The sequence below is a fragment of the Balaenoptera acutorostrata genome, chromosome 2 (genome assembly GCF_949987535.1).
Source record: "Balaenoptera acutorostrata chromosome 2, mBalAcu1.1, whole genome shotgun sequence".
Classification (NCBI taxonomy): Eukaryota; Metazoa; Chordata; class Mammalia; order Artiodactyla; family Balaenopteridae; genus Balaenoptera; species Balaenoptera acutorostrata.
The window spans coordinates 141,107,020-141,124,031 of record NC_080065.1 but is presented as its reverse complement, the minus strand read 5'-3'; the positions used below and the strand labels follow the sequence as shown (position 1 = coordinate 141,124,031).

Genomic DNA, 17,012 nt, shown 5'->3' with positions numbered 1-17,012 from the left:
TTTTGATCATGAGTTGCGCTTATTTAACATACAAGTTACATATTTATTCAACAAGTATTTGTTGAATGCCAATCACTGTGATAGACAATGAATACAAATAAGTCTTACAACAGGACTCCTGCAACAGAACTCTGTACTCCCGTACAGAGTTTGCAAAGCAATGGGATAGAATGGGGGCTTCCTTGACATAATCTGTTCTCAAGACAGATTGATACAGAGATAGAAAGCACATGCTTTGGGGTAGTTCATACCTGGATTTGAATTCCTATTGCTCCTTAGATGAGCTGGAGAAAATTACCTAACTATTTTACACTTCAGTTCTCCTCGCCTACAAAATGGAGATAATGTAATCTACCTTTTAAGATTGCCAAGAGGGTTTAAGGAAAATGTATAGAAAGCACACAGTATACTTGACCTGTAAGATCTCAAAAACTAGTAGGGGACATTACCAACAAGATTGTGATATGAGTAGTAAGTCTTTAGAATCAAACAGATAAAATAAATGGATATTGCCATTAAATATCATCATCATAAAAGTTAAAATGAAAGACCCAACAGAAAGTATTAATTCTTCTTAAATAACTTACGTCTCCCTACTCATCTTTCTAATACTTGATAAAAATCCCTACTCAGTTGTCTGTAATATTTTTATCTCCTGGGCTTTTATTATATAATAAATAATATATTATATAATCAGTGCCATATAATCTAGGATTCAATCATCTCATTTCCTATGCTTTAACTGTCTTTTTTGTACAAAGTTTCATCTCCCAAATTATATTGTAAGAGCTCACTGAAGACAGGGCAGGCAATAATATTCTGCTTATTTGCTAGAATGTTTTAGATCTTCAACAGATATATGACAGAACTGAATAGAAAAGACTTAAGTTTTAAGATGTGTCAATGTGTAAAAATGCAGGCTATTCTGAGCTGCCACTGTAAGCCCAAACACAAACATGGCGGTCTTTGTAATTGCTTCGTAAACTGGGAAACACTCTCAGGGTCAAAGCAGAAATCCTTGATGCCTGCAAATCACCTCTGATGAGAAGCTTCTGGCCTTGAGGTTCCACACACTATGACAAAGACAGGCAGGTAGAGAACAAACTTTCTCCAACAATGCTTCAAGTTGAATTTCAACATGGAATCTCATTGAGTCTGCCGACGGCATTTTGAAAAGAATTTCATTAAATGTTGCTAACATGTCATAAGCTCCCTTAAATGGAAGGGTAATGGCTCATAACGTTTGTAAGCTTTTTAATTTCATGGAATACGGGCAGCATAATCAGGACCTATTAAAGTCAATCAACTGTGCCAAGTGGGGCTACCTACCTTTGCTTTTGTTTCTATTTTCCTTGTGGGTACACCCTGTGGACCAAGAGGCAACAGTCCCAGTATCATTCTTTAAGGCTAATGCTGGTGTGTGATGTCCTGAACCTCCTCTGATGAAACCATCACAGCAGCATTTGCATGCCTGCGATGAATAGACACCTCTTGGGAAATGGCTTTTGGCTTCGGGGAAAGAGAGATTTCCCTTTCCATTTGCTTCGGCTCAGAAGGTGCAATTTTGGTAGGATTCAAAATCAGTCATCTGACAAATGTAACTGGAATTAATAAATAGAGATGGCTCTAAGAAACTTTATTTATATTTTCAGTGACACAGTGGTCCCCAAACTATTACTCCTTCAAGACCAGTCTCCAGGTTTCTTCTACCAGGAAATCTTTAATTACAGTAGTGGCCATTTATAAGGGCTAAATTCCAGGCACTGTTCTAGGCACAATGTATATGTTTTCTCATTTAATTTTCAAAACAACTCTATGATGCTTTCAGCTATCCCAGATTATGTATAGAGAAACTAAAGTTTGAGACATAAAGTAATATGGCCCAAGTCACAAATCTAGTGAGTAGCAGAGCCAAGCTTTAAACCCAGTTTTAGTCTGACTCTAAATCATGGGTACTTTTCTTTCTTTTTTGTTGGCCACGCCATGCGGGATGTGGGATCTTAGTTCTCCAACCAGAGATCAAACTCGTGCCCCCTGCATTGGGAGCACAGAGTCTTAACCACTGGACCGAAAGGGAAGTCCCTGGGTATTTTTCTAGTACGCTATGTTGCCTTCACAATCACCCTGATGCAAGTCTTTCCGTGGGAATGCAGATATCTAGAGAGAGCTTTTTCATATGGGGACAAGAGGGTACCAGGTAGGGTGATGATCCAGGAGAGCTGAAGGCTAGAGAGTCAAACAGGGAGAACTCACCCTACAGTCGAGGGAGAAAGCACACATCAAAGTTGAAAAAGCAGAACTGAGGGTAACAAACCACCTTAGGACAAGGCCACACACAGAAGGCTGATTTAGAGTGAGGACGGCTGGGAAGAGGTTAGAGAATGGAGTAGGGGATGGGCTAGGGCAAGCAGTGTTACACTGAGACTGAGAACACATGGAAAAGTTAGGGTTCTACTTTTGTGCCCTGCTGGTTGCACAGGCAGGGCACATTTGATGGCTTGATGGAGTTGGGTAGGACCAGATAAGCTCATCATATAAATCTTTACTGCAAAAAACCCAGAATGATGGGCATATAGGTGGTGTCCAAATAGAGTGTCTGCATTTAATCATAACTCATACAAATGATCAGGAAAACATTCGGCTACTCCCTAGGCTGCCATTAATGACTACTGCACCAAGAAAATACACTAATTAATAGTGTTACTCTGAATGACGTGCACACCTACCATGATACCTGAAGGAGATCAAAGAAAAGGGTTCATCTTAAAAGAGGAAGAAAATTTTATCCAAGACGACTTGCTGCATTATGGGTATTACTGTATTTTTCACAATATTGCTAAGAAATGAAAAAAACAGTTCAAGAGATAAGAATGGTAGTGGGATCTTGTACATACATATTTAAAGAACTTGTAAAAGAAGCTGAATTTAGAATGAAGAAGACAGAATCCTTTCTTCAAAGGGGTTCCCAGAGGTAATTAAGCCCCGATGTCCTAAGGCATATATTATACACAATGAGTTAACTTCTCTTTTATGAATCTACAATGGTACTGGATATTTGGAGAACTGGAAGAATTAAGAAAATGGTCACTTATATTTTCCATGTTCTGTAGTTTCAGTTAAGGAACCAGAGTTAACAAAGGCCAGGTCTTTGGAAATTCGGTATTTCTATAGGTTTTTATTACTTCATATTAGCTCCACTTTGGTGGGCTTAGAATGAGGAACCAGTAACTTGTAGTCTGAGGTTCTGGACAAAATCATATCTGCAGAACCTAAGATCTCTGGAATATCATGATATTTTTCTGGAGTCAGGCTTCATTAGCACATGGATCCTTGATTATTTCCAGATAGATACTGTAATACAAGTCTAATAGAAGGCGTGACCAGAGAAAAGTAATGGTGTAGTGGGAGATGGTACAGTTTAGGGGATCTGTGGTTGGAATGGGGAAAAATTGGCCTCTACAGGAAGCTGTGACTGTGTGAGGCCTATGCAACAACAGAACAGAGCAGGGTGGGGAATGGCCAGAGAAGTAGCAATTGGCAAAAAAAAAAAAAAAAAAAAAAAAGAAGTAAGATGCTCTCTTCATGAAACTAGTAAGGGTCCTACATGTTTCTTTGGGTTGAAGGGAAAGCAAGTTAGACAAACAGCACAGACCAACACATAAATACTGTCTACTGTCCTGAGATAATACAGCATTCCAGTTAAGAATGTGTGTCAACAAGAGCTGGAATATTAGATGCATGTTTTTCCTTAACCCTTCTATTTGACTGCTTCTCTCTAAATGGAAGATCAAAATGATAGGTCCTTTCTAGTGATACTCTAAGGAATGAATGAAATAATTTTACGTGAGAACTGTGGCTATTAGCTATTACAACATGAGGGTTTAATTTCATATTATTTTGATTCAAATTCAGCAAATATTTCTGAGCAATTACTATGGGCAAGGCCCTCTGTTAGGTGATTTAGAACCTATTAGTTCACTTGATCTCCATAACAACAAATCCTTTAAGATGATTTAAAGTTAAAGATATTCCAATTAGAACAGCCAAACCCTCAGGCACTTAGCAACGCTTTAACGTTTTCTAACCATTCCCCATTTCCTGGTTGCCATTGGCTAGTTATCTCAGGAAAAGAATGGTCCAGGCATCTGCAGAGCATATTTTCTTCCTCTCCTTGGCTTAGCCTCACTGGTTCTCCTGACCATTACATTTACTCTACCAGGTTGTGCACATAAAGCCAGGGATACTATACTTTGTGGTGATGTAAGGACTTTACAAGGGTAATTTTAAAGACAAGTGCGCTTTTGGCCATAAGGGCCAAATTTAAAAATCAAAACCATGTAACATTACCATAAATCAACACTGCTGGATCCCGCAGGATCATGAGCCCGGTGTCGAGCTGTGGTGGAAGGAACCCTAATAGAAACAGTCCCTGTTTCCTTCACCCACTAAGAGCGAGCAACTGACCTGCACGATCCAAGACGTGTTGGCATCGGCCACCTTTTTATACTAGCTCGGTTGTAATGTAGTCTTATCGTATTTTCTTTTCATTAAACTTCTTCCTGTACCTCCCTAACCAGAGTGCTGCTAAGATACGGTCAAAGAAGCACTTTGTGATTTAGCAAACTCTCTGTGGCAGCCATAGAAAGCATGGGGGTACATTCCACATCTCAGAAAACTCAAGACGGTAACACCAGTCCAAAAATTTCAAGACTGCTATAAAATAAATGAAAAACCTTGGTTTGTTAACAACTATAGTCAGAAACAAACATGGGGACTATATATCCATCCAGTGATATGACTACTTATGCATTGACAACTTAAAAATAGAGCCAGCTCCATTTCTCATCTATTAATGAGCTACTACCTAAGGATAATTCATCTTCCCATAACATTCCTCTCATATTTTTTAGCGTAACTGCCTGAGCCTTAATTGAGGCCTAAAAGCAATCTACACAGCTTGTTAGTAGAAAACTGCAATGATCGTACCATCTGCACTTGTCTGTTACTGTAGTGAGATGCCACTTTTTATTTCCATGATTCTGGTGTTACAGAATGGAAGCTGTGGCTTACTAGGTGGAGACATCTACCATACTGCACCAAGAAAGGAAAGAAACTGGGTAATGTGCTTGTCTTATTCTTTCCACATGGCAATTTTCATCACCATCTCCCTCTCCCTCTTCAACTCCCTCCAAAATGCAAAAAGGACGTCTGCAAAATATTTATCGGTCTTAAAAGTCTCATTTACTTTGTGGACCATTTGGTATTTGCCTGGAGGCAGAATCATTGCCAATAAAAACAGAATCATTCATGGAGATGGAAAGTCCCACACTCATAATTTAGGCAACTGCCATTTAAAACACCACTGGTAATAATTTACAGAGCAATGCGTCAAAAGGCTATGCTCAGCTGTTGGTGGGGATCACAAAATCAAAGAGTAAGTATTTGCTTATAATTTCACATGGCAAGGAAGTGTTTCTTCAGCCTCTGAAATAACATCTCCTGAGAAATGATCAGTGTTTTTTGACAATGAACAAGTTGTTTTTTTTTAAATTAAGACTAACTACAACACACCCACAGCAATTACAAAGTGCTGGGTGCAGCAAGAGTTTCCAGGAGATGAATAAGTTTTGATTGAAGCATTAAGAAAATCTTTTTTTTTTTTTTTGCCAAGGCTTTAGGAGTGAAGAACAACAAAATATTTAAGAATGTATTAAAATGCCCTTCTTCCTTAAAGCTATAGATTCTCTCTCCATTACTCTCCCCCAATACTCAACAAGTATTATTGGCTGTGAGGTACCACCTAACCAAAGTATTCCTACTTACTCCTACCATTTAAGGGACATAAACCAAATGACAATAGACTCTGGTATGTACTTTTCCGTCTTCAATGTTATTTATGAAATAAGCGAGAAGCAGTCTCACATCACATAGTGGATGTTCCAGAAACCAAAAGAGTGAGAGGATGCTGACATGCCACAGTGATGATGAAGAGAACCTCAAAGATGTGAAGGGCTGGAAAGTGCTAATTTTGTTATCTTCACCTTTCCTGTCTGTAACACACAGCTCCATATTCTGGAGTTTCCATTAGCCTGTGGATGGCACAAATCAAGTCTTAGAGCAGCACAAAAGAGCAAGGTAGGGAAAGATGGGCTTTCAGTACCTTTAGTACCACTTTTACCTCTTCCACCTTGTCTGTCCTGTTCCCCCATGGTCTCCCACCACATAGTTACTCACGCCGTCTTCTACATAACACAATACTTAGTATGAGGCTGATAAAGAAACTTATTCAATCTAAAGCTCCTATAAAAGAGAAATTTGGGGCTTCCCTGGTGGCGCAGTGGTTGAGAATCTGCCTGCCAATGCAGGGGACATGGGTTCGAGCCCTGGTCTGGGAAGATCCCACATGCTGCGGAGCAACTAGGCCCGTGAGCCACAACTACTGAGCCTGCGTGTCTGGAGCCTGTGCTCCGCAACAAGAGAGGCCGCGACAGTGAGAGGCCCACGCACCACGATGAAGAGTGGCCCCCGCTCGCCGCAACTAGAGAAAGCCCTCGCACAGAAACGAAGACCCAACACAGCCATACATACATACATACATAAATAAATAGAAATTTGTCTTTATCTCCCTACCTGAGAGGCTCTTAGAGAATCTTTGAGTTAGAAGGATCCTAAGACAACAGTCATTTATTCAAAAAGCCAAACAATCAATGACAACAACAATTTGCTTTCCTTCCATATGAGAGGCACTAGTTAGAGACCAGGGAAACAGTGGTAAACAAAGCAAATAATAATACTAACAAATTTTAATAATCAAAAATTATCATACTGAAATTTTATATAGTGCTTTATACTCAAAGCAATATTCTACAAACAGTAACATTTACCTAATAAATTTTACATAATTATGTAAAATAAATTAACTCTTACAATCCTGTTATATGCTTATGAGGTAGTGCTGCTATCAGGCCCATTTTACAGATGAGGAAAACGAAGCACAAAAAAGGCCAAGTAATTGGCTTGAGGCAACACAGATAGTAAATGGTGGAGCCAAGATTTAAATCCAGGGAGGTGGCATTCCAGAGCCTGCTCTTATACATCACTTAACAACTGCCTTTCTCGGTCCCTGCCATCATGGAGATTATGCAGTAATAATGGGAAGCAAACAGGCAAGTACATAAATATTTAGTCATTTAATATATACATATGATATATAAATAGAAAGTAATATACCTAAGTAATATGACATGATATAATATAATGGCAGAAAATAAAGCTACTAGGTAAGGGATATATTTTCAATGGGTGGGCAAGGAAGCTGTCCATCAGGAGATGCCATTTGAGCAGAGGCCTGGATGGAGCGAGGCTAGGTTTTCATCTAGCCTGGTGTTTCCGGACTGTGGTGCATGGACCCTCCACCCAGGGCCTGGGCATCCTGTGGCTGATGATAGGGAGACTGGGTGGGCAGGGCAATGGGTTGCAGTGCCCCAGCCCCTGCCCAACCACAGGAGCTCAGCTTCCATCTGGTCCAGATTTAGGGTTCCAAGTAAAATCTGACTTCAAAAAGATTCCACGGCTTTAAAAACAATGTTGTAGAAAACCACTGAGCATGCCCAACCTCTTTATGTCACAGACACACTGAGAGCCAAGAGGAGCGACTTGCTCCAGAGCTTGGTGCTGAACCCAGCAGGACAAGAAGGGCATCCAGATTCCCCAACTTTGAATCTAGTGTACTTTCTGGAATACCGAACCATCAGTTGTAACTCTCCTCTCATTCAGTACATTGTGTTAATCTCTAGATGGTATAGACAAAAGGTTTCATCCAAGTGACTGTGTCTCTCTGTTTGGAAACTTCCTAACCAAACCCCAGGCATATCAAGAATTGCATGCATGCTCTTGCCTGTCTCCTGTATTTATTAAAGTGCCCCTACCTCTGCCTCTTATTCTAATTTATATTTTTCTTGATCTTAACGTATTATATCTCTTCTTACTCTGTCCCTGTACATATTTCTTACAAGCTACTGTACTTCAAATCCTTTGTGGAAATGTGTATGTGCATAAGGGGAAGGAGTACTTGCAGTAGGGGTTTGGCATGAATACAAATTTCTGAGTCTTCAAATAATTGAGATTCTAATGGTGGACCTTTGGTCACCACAGCAGACAAGAAAATTTGGGGTGCAGTCTACTTGCCCAATGGCCCTCAAACAATATAATTAGACATTCTCAACCTCATTTGAAGTTCAGACCTACCTCTTCTATGAAAACTCCAGCTGATAGAGTTACAACTGAGATTTAACCAAAGTCCTCAGTAACTCGTCTATTTCCAGCATGATCTTCATTCAAGAAAAGCAAACACAGTCAATTTTTCCAAAATTAAAGAAAGAACAAAAGCCCCATCAGCCCATTTTAATTCTAAGGCAACCAAAAACCTCTGAATAATTATCTCTGTTTCCCAGGATAATCAAAGAAAGGGACCGAAGGATTAAACACTGATCTATTCAAAGTTTGTGTGTCTGGTTTTTTCTTTTTAACCAAAAGAAGAAAAAAGCAAGCAGCTGCTTCACCCTGTTGTCCGTGATAAATGATGACACGTAAAAAGACAAATACGTTTCAGGAATGGCAATCTGCTTCACAGTACAGATGGGCTTATAGATGACCCTTCCAATTTTTAATAATCTCCATAATTTATGTGTGAGCCAAGAAATGCAAAGATGCCTAGTGCGCCCCTTTGACTCAGTACAAATCACTTTTATTTACTTGGGCAATACTTCATGGTCCAGTTAACTTCTTAATTAAAGACAGCAAGATGCTCATGTTCCATGCAAGTGGCATGGAAAACACTGTTTTGTGTGCAGCGTGTTCAGCTGGGAGTTGAAGCTGAGGAGAAGACACCACGGCTTTCGGTTGGTTTCTAAACCAACCAGAGACACGGCTCCTCTCGTTGTAACTAAATTGTCAATGGAGCCTCTTCAGACAAAACTTGTGCTTGTCTGCCATCCTACATTATTTTGCCTCATGCCAAATCCAAAATTTCAACTTTCTTCCCCTTGTCTTCTTCTTCCCCAGTCATGCTCTGTTGTGGTTAAAGGAAGAAAGACCAAAAAGAGGCGTGTTCTAGGAGACTCAGGGTGGAGAATGGCCCTGCTGGGCCAGAACCTAAGCCTCCAGAAGCTCTGAGACTGCTATCTCTTGCCATTGAGCTTGTATACTACGTCAAAACCCACAGGAGCCAGACGACTAGGAGAAATTGGTGTAAAAGAGAGAGACACAGGAAGTGAGGAGCAGTGAGTCATGAATGACTACGAATCCTAAGAAGTCAACCTAATTTCTGGACTCCTGCATGATGAGATAGATACATTCTCAATACCATAAACCAGGGGCTGTGCACCCCCAAGGGATTTCAGGGGCCCATTATATAAACAAGCTAAACAGGTGGGGTATGAGACAGTGGTGACTGATGGATGCTGTGGCACAATGAAGAACAAATATGCATCTAAAGGAGGCACCGTCTACTTAGCTCCAGTCCTTATGAATATCAAACCACTCTGCCGGATTTTCTGGAGATTTTTGGTGAGAATCAAAAAAAATCGATTTTTTAAAATGTCAAATCTTCAGATTTTTAAATATTAGAAACAAATTCACATTCAAAGGAAAACAATGTGTGAGGCACATAAACTGTATCATTAGGCTGGATTCAGTTTGCAACTTCTGTCATAAGCCTTCATATCAATAGTTAACTTCATAGTGTACAAGGTGGGTCATTTAAATTACTTCGTTTAACCCTCACAGTAACTTGATAAAGTAGAGAATATCATCTCAGTGATTAGGTCAGCCATCATTAAACTTGGTCCTCCTGCATTATCCACTGTTGTTTCCAGTTTCCTTTTTTTAATGCTTTTGAATTCTTTCAGGAACTTAATATGCTTTGCAGTAAGTTATTCCCCATGAGAGGGAAATGGCCATGTATAACTCAACCTATCGTACTAAAGACAGTGTCATGAGAAAATTAATTACCACATACACTGTGTGTTGACGTGGAAGAAAATACTGCAATCCTGGATTTCAGTTCTGACTTTCGCTGGGCATAACTTGGGTAAGTTCAACCTCCTTTCTGGGCCTTAGGGCCCCATAAATTAAATGAAGTCACTGGTCTAATTGAATTCTTAGGGACTTTCAACTTCCAGCATAGATATGGCTTGTTAATTCAGGCTGATAGAATAAGTCTCAATTCACATCATACTAAAATCAAAATGGAATTTTAAAACTCAGCTTTCCATAAAACAAAGACATGATAGACATAAATGTGAAAATCCATGGTGAGAATGACCAGCTCAGAGTTTCAACAAGTATATAGCAGTTACTCAACTTTCATAAACATTGACAAAATGGGATACTCTCAAAATCCATTTTATATGTGCAATTCAGGCTTTTCTAGGAACCAACACTCAGACTAGTGTTTATAAAGCACTGGCATATGTGTGTATTAATCTTTAAATATTTTATTATAGTTTGCTTTTTTTTTGTATCATAAAATGAGTGAAAACGTCATTCCTGGATCAAAGGGTATAAACATTTTAAGGTACTTAGCATATATCAAAAACTATTTTTTCAGAAAGACTGCCAGTAATCTATGAGTGCCAGAGCCAGCAAAATTTTTAAGCAGAAGAATGAGAAAAAAAGTAAGTTGAATATTAGAAGAGTGTAACTCAGTGAAAGAAAAATTGAAAACTAAAAGCTATTGAATATGAAATGGGTTTCCTAAGAGATTTTCACTGAGTTTATGATTAAGTTTGTGAGTTTATTACTAAGAAGGCATGCAAGAAGAGGATGCAAGACCATTTAGTTCAAAGGAAGTTCAAACATCAGATGAGATTTGCACTACATGATGATGATGTAGATAGTGAAAAGTATTGTCCTTGAAATCAAATCATCATCTGCCATCATCAACATCATCGTCATCAAGACATGGGGGTGAGAGTGGGAATGACCATTTCTGGAACACTCATTTCATGTCAAGTTCTGTATTAAGCACTTAAACACTATCTTACTTATTTACAACCACCTGTGATATAGGTATTAATATCATCTCAGGTGCATAGGTAAGAAAACAAGATTTGCCAAGTTAAGAAATTATTCAAAGATCACTCATCAGTCAAACAGTAGCACTGGTTGCCACCCAAATCCAGTGATACAGCACATGAGCTTGACCATGGTGTTATACTGTCTCTTGGTATAGACAACTTCTAAGAACCCCATTTACATATGATTTCATTATTCTATACACAGCTTTTTGGTAGGTAGAACATCTTAAAATATGTGAGTTTTTATAGACTAAAAAGTTTGAAAGACATATAAATAACCTTAAATTTTATATAATAATTTTCTATTTTATTCTGTTAAAGTAAACTCATTTTTGTATCCCTCCTATAACTTTCCTTTCTACTCTCTTCTCTCCTAAACTTCTAAGTTCAATATAGCAATGGGCTAGAACCCCTGTACCCACCCCATGTATAGTTTGAGGGGAGTATGGAGATAAATGCACCGTGAAACTTCCCCATTTCTGTAGGCCTGGCACTAGTATGTGCTCAATAAATGTTGCTTTCCCTTCTCTTGTCACTTCACATTAAGTTATGCAAAAGCACCATCTAGTTCCAGCATCATGGGAAGCAAGGGAAGATGCCTCTCTGAAGAAGCAGGGATCTGCCACTTTTGTCCAAAATGATATTTTGTGATGAAAGGGCTCCTAGCACTCATGCATTCAATCTATCTACTAGTAGCTTCTGTCAAAAATTTGTAGTTGTATTTTGCAATTATAAAAATGCCTACCACACTGAAATGGGATTTAAGTATAGAGTTTTATGGCATTAAATCCCTTAACTTTACAAATTTCTGTGCTAACGCATTCAAGTAGAATGACTAGGGATAGGGTGGTCTTTGGATGTAATGGTAGAATATTTAATTTAGTGTGTCCTTCTCAATCTATTTCCTGAGTGGCATGATACTTTACCACTTCGAAGCTATGCATCCACGTTGTCAAAGCTAGAGAATCCCAGGGCTTTCATTCAATTCCCAGATGGGAGTTTTTATAGAGATGAACATTTTCTCATTAATTTATCTTCCTAAGAGATTGCTATCACACTAATCAATTTGTAGTGACTTTACCAAGTTTGCAACCTTCAATAATGAAATGGATACTGTATTGAACATGCTGTGGATTGCTTAAACAATCTCAGCTCCTCTCGGATCAATGAAACACAAAACCAAAATAAAGTCAAGTGTTGCTTCATTAGTTATCCTTACTTAGAAGAGCTGTGTAATCTTGTTCACTGGACGCTGATCTCTTTTCAATGGGAAAAACAGAAGGAGACACCCCAAGAAAGAGAAACAGCTGTGATCCATGGCAAAGTGATAGTGAAGATAATTCTACAGAGAAGAGTCTTCCAGAGGTGGCATGGAAGCAATGGTCAGGTAACGTCAGAAACCAACAACAACAACAAAACAGTAAGCTGAAGATGCCAGAGTAGGGAATGGAAAGCTACTACATGTGAGGTTCTCATAAGCATCATATGAGGCTATGATTCAAGAAGCATGGCAAATTCTACTGGTTACCTGCTCACCAATCATTCCCTCTACCGTCTTTGCTCCCAGAACCCCAATTTTGTTCAGCAGACAATAATCCCTGTGTTTGAGGGAAGGAGAGCCCTACAGACTAAATCCCTAGCTTCTAATCTTGTTCTTTTGCCTTAGTGAGAAGTTTGGATTTTATTCTAGGTATAATGGGAAGTTAACAGAGAATCCTTTGCAAAGGAGTGGAGAGACTTGATATTTGAAAAGACTACTTTGGCTACAATTTGGATGATGAGGCTAAGCGTGAAAGGCAGCAGAGACAGAAGAGGTTATAGCAATGGTGCAGGTGAGAGAGGATGGTGGCTTGAACTGGGGGGTGACATGTGATGGAGAAGAGTGGATGGATATGGGCACATGTTTCAGGTAGAGGCCACAAGACTTTCTGGTGGATTTTAACATATATGCATATCTGCATGTCTTCTTTTCTTCATTTAGAACACATTTATTTTGTTCTCAGAAACATATAAGGCTAAAAGCTTTACGCATTTGCCATTTATTTTTTGAAAGGAAAAATACTTTCTGAAGAACAATGAAAAAATAGTGAATTTTAACCCTTTAATTTTCTTTAAACAAGGATTTAACTCACTGCTTTTTCGATATTAAAGTAAGTTTTTCATGATCATCATTACTTTTTAAGTTTCTAATCAAGTGTATCTTTGACTTGGGATCAGATGACTACTGATTTTCAGATAGGCTGGCTGACATATTTTCTAAGAGTCCAATTCCTGCACATGGGCCTAAGAGATATACCAGGTACCCTTTTTCAAGTCTTCTAAGACACGTGTCTCAATTCCTTTATATGACTATGATTCTTCACCAAGGAAACGTATTTCGGGATATTTTACTTAACACATGCCAACTATTCTACCCATGATCTTAAAATCTGCTCTCTTGTACCATATGAAATCTAGCCTGAGCATTTACACATTTATGGAAATATCATTAATATAGGTTAGAGGGGTTGGCAAACTACAGCCTGCAGCCTATTTTTCTGTGGCCCTTGAGATAAAAATGGTTTTTACATTTTTAAAGAATTATAAAAAAGAAGAAAAATAAAAGCTGAAAATATTTACTCTCTGGCCCTTTACAGAAAAAGATCCAACACCATAAGAAAGAAATGACCAGTCCAAATTAGTGAGATAAACTAGTTTAATACTAGTTTATAATAATACTCTTGGTACTTTAAGCCAATATGCTATGGGTTCCCCATTAAATTTCATAATCACTGATTGGGTGGCTGAAATAATTTGCTCTTCTTGCTGATTTTAACATCATGTCTCCCTCCCTTTCACCAGGCACAGAAGAAAGTAAACTTATTGGCAATTCAGTAGTTGCACTCAGTTTAATGCAATTCAGTAGTTTAGATAGCACTCAGATAAAATTACCCACTGCATCAAGTTACTGAATTTCATTAATTACATTAATCGATGCACACAATACAAATGATGCTTTGGGGAACTTCCATGTTATTCTTTGCTCACATGTGGACGTGAACCAGTCCCAGGCAGAGCAAATACATTAATAATCCTTTTCAACCAGCATACTTCACCACCCTACCAAAAAGCAAAATTGAAAGCCAAAGAACAACCAACCGAAAAATATACTCAAAAACAAAAATAAATTTTGATAATATTGGTTAATAAAATCAAGGTGTCTAGGAATCACTTCCATCATGACTTTAAAAAAAACAACAGAATGAGAGAAGGAGATTTGGTAGGAGGCTGTGGTTAACAGAGAAGCTTTAGAATTGGATTTCCTGAGTTGAAATCCTTGCTCTACTGATACATAAGAACATGGCTTTGGACAAACTACTTCTCTAAGCCTCAGTTCTTCAATGTGTAAAATGAAGGCAACAATAATCACCACCCCAGTGGACTAATCTATGAATTACATTAGATAATGATAATCCATCAAAGCAGCAAAGGGCATGGGACAGAGCACACACTCTACTGTGATCATTTAAATACCATTTCTGAGCATAGTTGTAATATATTAAATTGATTCTAATCAACCTTGGCTACATTGTCCAAATTCTTCATAAAAAATAAATTTCTAGCTCTTTAGGACTATTTCTAAATATGCCTTTGAAATACCTGACAATTAAAAGCAATAGCAAGACTTTCTTGGATTTGTATAATACTGAAGGCATTTCCCCATTTATTTTCTTGTTTTCTTTGCAGCACAATCTAGAAAGTTTGTTAATAAAGGTTATCACCTTCTATTTGGCAGGGATGGAAAGAGGCTCAGAGAGGTCATCTCATTTGCTACAGTACCACGGTGGTGATTACACTCAAGATTTCATATTCCAAAGCACCTCACTTACCTGCATTGCCACCCCTGCCCCCAACCTTCTATACTCAGCTAACAGCAAGATAATTTTCCCCAGATTTAGATTCCAGAGAAAGAACAATTCCTTCTTCTTGAAACAGAAACTTACTGGTCGGGACTGGATTTCTTTGGCGTAAAGAGGTTGCAAGAATTCAGAGTCTCCTTCTAGCTTTAGACCTTTTTCTGTGATTCTCAAGTTTCCCATTCCATCCTGAAAGAGAGGCACAGAGATAACACGGAAAATTCGATTAGCCCAAATTTCAAAGTACCTTAGGTTTTCAAAAATTGAAACAAAATTATTGTCTTCTTTTTTTTTTTTTGAGAAGGTAGAATCAAGGGGCTCCAAATGAAGACATGATATACTAGGAGGCATTTTTCAGTGTGATTATGACTATTACCCTCTTTGTTCACTTATTCTGAGAAAATCTATTCCAAGTAATCTTGAAAAACTGAGCAAATTCTCCAAAGAAGCAAAATGTAAGTAATGTCCTCTAGTCATTCACTAGCACAGATGAAGGAGGCCCTTTTGACTAGGCAGTGGCGAGAGACTGGAGGCAGGAGATGAGTGGGGAAAAGAGAAAAAGATGATTTCCCAGGTTAAAGTAAAAGATCCAATTTCCGAAACTATGCAGAAATGACAAACTGGCAGTCTGTTGGTCTAATTCAACCTATGGACATGGTGTCTTTGGCTCACAAAATATTTAAGGAGTCAAATTATTTACTAATATTTTAATTAATATTTTATTATGCAAATATTAAAATACATACAAAAGGATATGAAAATAGAAAGGATAAATAGCAAACACCTATGTAGTTGTCATTCATCTTTAACGATTATCAATTTATGGCTACTCTTATTTACTATAGCTACTACACCCACCTCCTTTGGTTAAATATAACTATAATACCATTACCACACCAAAAAAATAAATAAAATCACTAATAAATATTATCAAATACCCAGTGTCAATGTACGAATCTCAATATTTTTCTCTCTTTATATCTGCTTGTTTGAATCAAGTTCCCCATTGCAACTGGTTGATATGTAAAATACTAGGTCATCTCCTTAAATCTCCTCAGTCAGTCAATTTCTCTCTCACACATCCACACACATAAACATGCTTTATTTGATAAATAAAACATCATTTTTCCAATAGCACTTCCCATAGTTTAGATTTGCTGAACATTCCCATAATTTCATGTCATGTGTTCTCTGTTCCCCGTATTTTGTGTAAGTCAACAGATCAAGAAGCTTGATAAGATTCAGGCTCAGTTTTCTAGAAAGAATACATCCTAGGATGGAATATATTAGTTTTCTATTGCTACCATCACAAATAACCACAAACTCAACAGCTTAAGACAGCACAAGTTTATTATCTGTATGTTAGAAGTCAGACAGGGCTCAAAGGGGGAAAATCAAGGTGCCAGCGGGGCTGCTACACTCTTTTTAAGAGGCTCTAAGGCAGAACCTATTTCTTGACCTTTTCTGGCTTCTAGAGGCTGTCCACATTCCTGGGCTTGTGGCGCCTTCCATATTCAAGGCAGCAATGGTCAGTTGAATCTTTCTCACATCCAGTCACTCTGACGATGAATCATCTGCCTCCCTCTTTCACTTTTAAGGACCCTTAAATTTCACTGGGAACACCAGAATAATCTCTCTATTTTAAGATCACCTGATTAGCAACCATTATTCCATCATAACCTTAATTTCCCTTTGCCATGTAATGTAACATATTCATGGGTTCTGAGATGAGGAAATTGTTTTTGGAGGGGGGGACATTTTTCCGCCTACCACACGCTCGATCAGAACGCACTGAACATCTTTTGCTGTGATGTCATCAGCCACTGGTGATCTCTGCCTAGAGGATCCGTTATTTCACTAGAGATTTCAAACTGGTGATAAAATAATTATTTCTTCTTAATTTATTAGCTGGGATATTCTATCAAGAGAAATTGCATGTCATCAATTATATGTTTACCCTAAATTATAGTTTATATAGGAACTTGATAGATGCTTGATTTTTCCTCCTTTATTGATTAATCTTCAACATACTGAACTG

At 38.3% G+C, this 17,012-nt stretch overlaps 1 protein-coding gene across 1 annotated transcript in view; it reads right to left on the bottom strand.

Annotated features, from left to right (window-relative positions):
* Nucleotides 1-17,012, bottom strand: part of SGCD (sarcoglycan delta) — a 413,743-nt gene that overhangs the window by 209,427 nt on the left and 187,304 nt on the right. Inside the window, exon 3 of the mRNA XM_028165988.2 lies at nucleotides 15,062-15,163. Coding sequence (XP_028021789.2) covers nucleotides 15,062-15,163 — 102 coding nt within the window. The remainder of the gene's footprint in view (nucleotides 1-15,061; nucleotides 15,164-17,012) is intronic.